This window comes from Suricata suricatta, chromosome 1 (genome assembly GCF_006229205.1).
Source record: "Suricata suricatta isolate VVHF042 chromosome 1, meerkat_22Aug2017_6uvM2_HiC, whole genome shotgun sequence".
Taxonomy (NCBI): Eukaryota; Metazoa; Chordata; class Mammalia; order Carnivora; family Herpestidae; genus Suricata; species Suricata suricatta.
The window spans coordinates 32,657,110-32,665,162 of record NC_043700.1 but is presented as its reverse complement, the minus strand read 5'-3'; the positions used below and the strand labels follow the sequence as shown (position 1 = coordinate 32,665,162).

The window sequence follows — 8,053 nt, the reverse complement described above, 5'->3', positions numbered from 1 at the left end:
AGACGGCTAGCCCTCATTAATCACTCTGACAGTCCTAAAAACACATTTCCCCTTTAATGACTGTATTTGGATAATCAGTGCTTTTTCCTCCTCAGTCAGAGTTTGAGTAACAGACAGCTGGTGTTATTACAGCCATCGGGGAGGGAGGGCCGGGATTAGGGTCTACAGAGAGCCATGCACTGGAGGTCTCCTCAAACCGGGTCGGCTGCAAAGCCGTTGTTATGCAATAATGAGAGGGAGCTTTGTGCTGCCACCGACGGCTCCGGCAGCCATGTGCAAGTTCCCCCCAAACCTGGACACCCCCTTGCATTATGTGAAACACAAAAGCCTCATGTTGGGTTTGATGAGCTCCGGCAGATTTAACCCGGGCTGGGGTGGCAGGAGTTTCTCTGGCAGCCAGGTAAGAAGATGGGTCTATGTGATCTGGCTCTGCTTCCTTTAGGTGACTTTGGCTCTCAGGAGAAACTTTGGAACCCAGCACATTCCTCTCTATAAATGATGTAACACATTAATGCACAGCACATTATGAAAATGGTAATTCAAACCCATAGTGCTCCAAATTAAACCATACATTATCGGATGCACTCAACCACCTATTTTGCAAAAAGACAGGATGAATGAAATCAAATCAAACAGAAAACTGGAGTGCAGCTTCCCCTACAGAATGATTAATAAAGTACAGAGCCTCAGGATTATTACAAGACGAATTCCACGGTAACCCAGACATACATCACGCAGGAGTTAGCTCATATATCGAGAGACACGTCACACACGCCGGGTAGGGCAAGGCTGTTATGGCTGCCTAAGGAAGGGCCCCACACCTCCCACTCGGGCTCCCCAGTTCTAAGGAGGTGGGTCAGCGGTGGGGATGACTGGCAAGTTGAAAACCTAACACCATGCACTTCTGTTCGTGTCAAACCTGTATCTGAGCATGAGCCTTGCCCTTCCCTCTCTGCCTCCCTTCCTCCCTCCACTGCCCATGAGGCCACAAAAATAACCAGGCAAGAGGTGTGAAAATCTGACCTGGGGCCAGGAACATCCAGTGTCTCAAGTTCCAGCTCTGTGCTTCCAACCTTCCTAGTGCCTTGGGAACACAGGCCCCATTTCTGGGGCCTGGGAGAGATTAGGAAGACTAGGAGGAGGGCTAGGAAGAGAAGGAGGTGGAGACATAGAAGGTGGAGGTGATTCCCAAAGAAAAGAGTGGCTGGATGAATTAATTATGCAAGGAAGCAGTTGGTGGGGAGTATTACCTCTATTAAAACAGCAACTTTGTTTAATGAGAATTTAGCTATTCAAAGTAACCAACTCCCCACCAGCTAATTAAAACAGCCACATTTCTTAGGAACTGGCACCCATTTATGGCGGGAAGGGCTGACATTTCAGGGTGAGAACTGGGACACTCCAGACCACAATGCTTGCCCTTTGATGTCACAAGGGTAGTTGCAGGCAGCCCATTCCAACTAGGCACAGGGCATCCTTCCCGGTCTGCAAAGGCCACAAATACATTTTCTGGGGGAAACTCAATAGTCTGGGGTGTTTCTAAGCTCATGGGCAACCCAAGCAGCTCCAGAAACGTGACTTTTGCTATACAGAGAGTTCATTATTGGAGACAGTCTATTCCTTTCTCTTTCCCAACAAGAGGAGCGCTGTGGTCCTTAGCTAGGGAGGTCTGAAGCCCTTGAAGTTTAAGAAAAGAGAAAAGCTTAAGTCTTCCTGCAGGGGGAGCCATTTCCAGCAGTTTTAGCAGGCATTAAAAACAACAACAAAACCAAACCAAAAGATATCTGAAGGAAAGAGGACTTGAGAGGAAAGGAAGATGGGAAATTACCAGGAGCAGACAAAACAACAGAGAGAAAGAAAAACAAAGCAAGTCCCTACATTTCAAGTCATTTAAAAATTCTGGCCAGTTTGAACTTTGAGAACTCTGATAATGACGATTTCCCAGGAAGGCCCTGAATCGGTCCCAAGGCAACTTCTGCAGCCCGGTCGGTCTCTCCCTGACTTGCCCTCAGACACCAACAACCAAGGTCCCTTCCCCTGCGACACACCTAAGTTCTTTTGGGGGCCAGCACTGACATTTTCTACAGAAGAAGCCTGAAGTTCTCTCAACTGAAGAAGGAATTTTGGCCAGAAACAAAGATATAGTGGCTTTGTTAAGTCCCCGAGAGCATGGCGCTGGGTTTGGAAGCCTCTCCCCCGCCCCTCCGGTGGGAGTCTCTAGCGGGGTGTGGGGTTTTCTCAAACGGTGCCGCCAACAGAGAGGGCATCCCTCCCACACCCCCCTTCCGCCCTTGACCTCGGGTCTACGGAGGATCGGAGGATCGTTTCAGAGGCAGGAAGCTTGCGGAGCATGAACCGCCCAGTTAAGTCACAATCCTTACAGAGCAAAGCAAAACAGCAGCTCAATAGCAGATCTCCAAAGCAGCACGGGGCCAAAGCAGAGGAGAGTTGCCAGGAGGGGGCGAGGCAGACCACTTTGAAGTGCGCCCAACAGGTGGTCGGGCATGTCCAAGAGCAGCAGGCCCAGAGCCCTGGAGCCAGTGGCCTTGGCTGGTCACTGCCCAGGGTAGACGTAGAGGTGAAGGCTGTCCGTCCTCTCCTCTGGCCTCGCAGAATTCCGGCGCAGTGGGCAGGTGCCCGACCCTGGCCCCACCATCCTGGCATAGGGACATCGCTTGCCTGGAGATGCCCAAGCCAGTGTCAAAAGTATAAGCCCAAGACAACAGGAACAGAGAGTGGCTTTAAAGTCCTGAGTAAACACCGTCTTCTCTGCAAAACTGAAACCCGTCCAGAGAAGTCTCTGGAGGGAGGTGCAAATGACTAGAGTCGGCAACCCAGCCCTGGCCTTGGGAAGCCCCCAAGCTTTGCAAGGCACCCATGTCAGTAGGTGCATTTGGTTTCAAGGTGTAGAAAAGGCAGTCAAGAAGAGGAAATCATTCGCATTTCCAGTGGGAAGGCCTTAAGGTGTTGTCGGGGCTGGCGCCAGTCACCTCTTTATGCCACTAGGTGGCGCAAGAGGCACGTCGACTTTGCATACCTACGGGCTCTGGGGACGTTGCTGCCGAGTCTGAGCCCTGCGTCCAGGTTCCCTGCTCAGCCCCTTCTACCTGGAATCTAGGCCCAGGTGAAAAACCGCATTTACACACTCCCTTCACCCTGTCCTAGGAAATGTCAGGGACTCTGAAGCGACCCTGGGAGCTAAATAACCAACTGGGAGAAACAAAACCCATAAAGGCGATTTTATGTTATTTGTAATGCGTTGGCCATAAGTTTTGATGTTTTCCCCCTCCCCCTTTCTTGAAGAAAGGCATGAAACATCCTTGAACGGAAATTTCAGAAGGAAACCATAAGGTGTTTAACCAAGAATAAAAGAAGGACATCTGCTTAGGTGTCTGGTAGCAGGACAGTGGGTGAGGCAAGAGAGAAACACAGCACGGTGTGAATATAGCCAAGTATTCCATTTATTAACAAAATAAGTCTTACCAAGGGAGAGCTCTATTCATCCCCAACAGGCCCCACAGCCCCCACACTGCTGCCTAAGATCGGGGGGAGGGTAGGTGTGGGGAGAAGACCCAGGGGCCGAGTCTTCAATCCCAGTCACTGAGGGAGCCCATGGCCAACATTGGGGATTCTGTTGGGTCAGGCCCGGGAAGGGGGTGATGGGGATGTGATCCATGTACTCCCCGCCTCCCCAACTGTCCCCCAATGGAACTAACAAGGCTCTACTGCCCTCTGATATTGCCACTGGTCTGCTTTGGAGGGATCTAGCAACAATCACTGGCCCTACCCCTACCAGGAGAGGGGTCCCAACGATGGAGAGAAAAACAAGACTATAAATGCACTTTGCAAAATATAAAGAGCAAAGTTTTACACCAGCAGGGCCTTCTAGGACTTTCGATTGAGTAAGACTAGCCCTACCGGTCCCCCACCAGCAGGCAGTGTGACTACTGGGTGTTTGGGGCCATGAAGAGTCTTGAAGGTAGAAAGGCTGTCAGAGGCCACTAGGGCCTCTCTTTCAGGGTGGAGCCTGCTGGTGGGGTCACGGCTCTCTGTGCTCAGAGCAAGACAGAGGAGCAAGGCTCTAATTTGGGGGGCCAGGGTGCAGACCAAGGACCCCAGGAGGAGAGGGCTTTGGGGAGGAATCACAGAGCAGAGTTCTGGGTCAACAGAACACAAGACCTCTTGCCACTAAGATGCATCCCTGGACCCCCCAAACGTGTTACAAAAAATATCTCCTCTCTGTTACTTGTACAAAGGATAAAACAGAACCTCAAACAAGAAGAACTGAAGGGGAACAAGGGGAAAAGAGAAGGGAGAAATGTTGTTTTAACGGTTAGGAAGCATGCAAGAAACTCCCCACGAAGGGAAAACAAATAGAAGAACCCCAGAACCCCAACTCTCCCTCCTCCCCTTAAAACCAAACCAATCAAAAAAAAAAAAAAAAAAAAGGAAAAAGACACATCTAAGAAAAAGGAAAAAGAATAAAAGAAAGGAAGAGGGGCGGGGAACATGTAGTTATTTGTGTGATTAATATTATTATTTGGGGAACACAGACTTTTTGCATACCATTGACTCGTGTGGGCCGTTAATGCACTTATATTCCCAGCTTGTAAGCTAACATTATAGTAAATAAATACACAGTCCGGTAGGGAGGGTCTGGGCGGGGAATCCCTGCAGGGACAAGCAGTAGTGGAGGTTGCAGCGGCGAGGCGGCCGGGGGAAGGGAGGCAGAGGGGGAAAGGAGAGGAGGGTTGGGTGGGAGCAAGAGCTGTAGTTACTGGTATCCGAGTGCGGAGGCTGAAGCTAGTCTCTGTCCGTACAGCGCATACGGTGAGTAGTAGGGTCCGGCTGTGGGGAGGGACGGCACGGCCAGGCCCCCGGCTGTGGATAAGTGGCTCTTGCCATAGGGGTGGTACCGGCTTAGCCCCAAAGTGTGTGGACTCCGCAAAGACAGCGACCCGGGGCTGCCCGGGGCGGTGGGCGGGGGGAGGTGCAGATGGCAGGAGGCGGCGGCTGCGGCGGCCGCGGCGGCGCTGCCCAGGCTGGAAGCCCCGGGGTAGGCGGCCAGAAGTTTCTCTGCTCCCGGCAGGGCCGTGTGAGTCCGTAGGTGGCTGAGCAGCTCCTCCGAGGTGGCGAAGCGCTTGTCACACGGCCCGCTGGCCGCGACCCAGTTGCAGCTGTGCGGCAGCGGTTCGTTCTGCAGCATGAAGCCGTAGGTGTAGAGAGGGTGGCCGGGGAGCGCGGCCTGAGCGGCGCTGGAGGAGAGCGCAGAGGGCTGGAGCGGGTGCCCGGGGTACACCAGCGGGTAGCCCCCGGCCTTCAGGCTGGGCCCGGTGGGGTCGTGCGCACTGCAAGTGGAGCAGCTGGAACCACCGAGGTGCGAGGCGCTGTGGTAACCTCCCAGGCAGTAGGGGTCGCGGCATAATCCCTGCAGGAAGGAGGGCGGGGAGGCCCCGGTGAGCGGGCTGGAGCTGGGGGGCTTGCCGGGTGGCAGGCCCAAGCCCCCCGACAGCTGGCCTCCCACGAGGCCAGACTTGCTGGGATCCAGGCCAGGCACGAACTGAGACGGGTAGCCGGCGTAGGCGCCCACGATAGAGCCGTGATAGCCGATGCTGGAGGGTGGCAGCGGGAACACTGAGTGGCCCGGTTTGTAGGGTGACACCGGCGCCACGTGGCCAGCCCCTACGAGTGCCGAGGGCGGCTCGGACTTGCGCCCAGAGGACCCAGCCTCCGCACCACCCGCGTGTGCGCCGGGCTCCCCACCGCTGCCACGGCTCACAGCCGCAGCCTCCGGGCTGGGCTTGGGCTCCTGGTCTTTCTTGTCCAGCTCCCCGGCGCCACCCCCGCCGCCGTTCTTGCAGTCAGAGTGGTGTGGGGAGCCGCCCCGGGAGCCACCGGGCGAGGACGAAGACGACGACGCAGAGACCGGCGCTCCATGCGGGGGAAAGGGCGTGCAGGCAGCGCTGGGAACCCTGAAGCCCGCCTTGTCTCCCGGGGACAAGGAAGATGAAGAAGAGGTGGAGGACACGGAGGAGGAGCCGCTGTCTTTGCGGGAATCGCCGCCGCCGGAGCCCTTGGAGTAGGGCTTGAAGCTGGACTTGTCCTCGGCCGGGGAGTCCCCCAGCTGCTTGAGGGCCGCAGACGCGGAGGCGGCACCCGTGGCGGAGCGGCCAGGGTCCTTCTCCCCTCCCAGCCCGTTGGCCGCCGCCGCTACCGAGTTGAGCTTGGACGAGGGCGGCGGGTCCGGCTTGCCGATCTGTGAGCAAGTCTGGGCCAGCAGCGCCAATGGACTCTTCTTGGCGTCCAGCTGTGGGAGACAGCGACAAGGGGAGGGAGAAGGGGGTGAGACCAGGAAACTGACGGAGTTAGCGGTGTGCCTGGGGAGCTGGGTGGGCGAGGAGGGCCCGGCTGCGGCGCGACAGGGCGGGAAGGCCCGGGGAGAGGGTCTGAGTGCGAGGGCCGGGCGGGGCGGGGCAGCTGCGCAGAACTGCGCACGCAGAGCCCAGGGTGGGATCCCTCGCTCCACCCGGGGGAATGGGGCAGTGGAAGTGGTTCACCAGAGGCCTCCGTGGGAGCAGGTGACTGCTGTGGAATCGGGGTTGGGGGAGGGGCTGTGACTCGCCCCCTACCGTCCATTTCCCCCACCCCCCCTCAGTCAGTGCCCAGGAAAAAACTTATTCCTTCAGTTTGGGGAACTTCGCTTGGGACGGGTTTCTGGCGGTGGCGCCGCGAGGTAGGAGCCGGGAGAAGCGCCTTCTGAAGCTAGGGGTGGCCGTTGGCGCTCTCCTAGTAGCCCCTCCCTCCCGGGGAGGGCACCCAAGGGAAGTGGGAGGAAGAAAGACCTGGGATCGGGAGTGCCTGGGCGTAGTGCGCTCTAACCGGATGGGACAGAGGAGGAGTGGGACGGGGGCGATCCGGATCCAAAGACATCAGACCAGGGTGTGTGTGTGTGTGTGTGTGTGTGTGTGTGTGTGTGTGTGTGTGTGTTGGCGCGGGGGCGAGGGAGTGGCAAGAAAGGCACAGATCATCCTAGACTGAAAACTGGGTGCTAGAGGAAAAGTAAAGGACCCAGTGGAGACTCCAAGAGCAAACCTGATCCAAGAGAAAACACGTAGCTCCTAAAGGCGAGTGTGGAAGGCGAAACCTTCCACGGAGAAGCCTGGGGAGAACCGGGTAGACTCCGATCCCTGTTCCCTCGGTCCCTCCTCACCCCGTCTGCCGGCGTGGCCGGACCTGGGCGTCGCATCGAGCCCCAGGGCGCAGGGAGTAGGGCCGTGGGCCCGGCAGTGTTGGGCGGAATGGGGCCGGCGCTGGGCGGGCAGCGACCAGGAGACTGACCTCAATGGGGCTGACGGGGGTGGAGGACAGCGGCTGCAGGTACTCCGGGTGCAGGAGGTGGCCGGTGTGAGCGCTCAGCATCTTCAGGACCCTGATTGGGAGCCGGTTCGCCTGGCGCAGGGGGTCCGCCGGGGGCAAGAGGGACACCGCCGCCGGCACCGCCGGCCTCTTCCCGCCGCCGCCGCTGCCGCTGCCGCTGCTTTCGGGTGTCCTTGGGTTAGATCCAGCGGGCGAATCGCTCATTTGGAGGAGGCAGCGCCACTGGGGGGGCGGGGAGGGAGGGGGAGCACCGGGGAGGCGAGCTCCCGGGGCGGGTGGGCTCGCTCCGCAGCGTCGAGCGCGGTGCAGCAGTCGCTGCGCCTCCACCCCTCCTCCACCGACGCCGCCGCAGCCGCCGCTGCCGCCACTAGCCCCGGCGAGCAACACAAAAACCTTCGCCTTCCCAGAGCCGCACGTCAAATAGCCGCGATCGGCAGCCACACTTCAAAGGGATCGCCGCGCCCGCCCAATCGCAGCTCTCGCCCGGACCCCGGGGCGGGGAGAGCGGCGGGCGGAGGCCGGCGCCGCTGGTGGGAGGGGAGAGCCTTAAAGGAGCCTCGCCCGCGCGCAGCCGCCGCCTCGGCCTTTACCTCCCGAAGTACTCCTCCCCTCCTCCCGGCTGGGCCGCCCTTGCCCCGGGGTCCCATAGAGGGCGAGACTCCTCCGGGACCCTGGG

At 58.0% G+C, this 8,053-nt stretch overlaps 1 protein-coding gene across 1 annotated transcript; it reads right to left on the bottom strand.

Annotated features, from left to right (window-relative positions):
• Positions 1-4,434: 4,434 nt before the first annotated feature.
• ZNF703 (zinc finger protein 703) lies at positions 4,435-7,807 on the bottom strand. The gene is made up of 2 exons (XM_029938057.1): positions 7,339-7,807; positions 4,435-6,307 (listed from the first exon to the last, which is right to left on the bottom strand). The coding sequence occupies exons 1-2, from the start codon at positions 7,579-7,581 to the stop codon at positions 4,775-4,777; spliced, it is 1,776 nt and encodes a 591-aa protein (XP_029793917.1). The 5' UTR covers positions 7,582-7,807; the 3' UTR covers positions 4,435-4,774.
• Positions 7,808-8,053: the final 246 nt, after the last annotated feature.

Coding starts and splice junctions, on each gene's coding strand:
- ZNF703 (XM_029938057.1), bottom strand. CDS start 7,581: ATGAGCGATTCGCCCGCTGGATCTAACCCAAGGACACCCGAAAGCAGC. Junction 6,308..7,338: donor CCCCCGTCAGCCCCATTGAG/GTCAGTCTCCTG, acceptor TGTCTCCCACAG/CTGGACGCCAAGAAGAGTCC.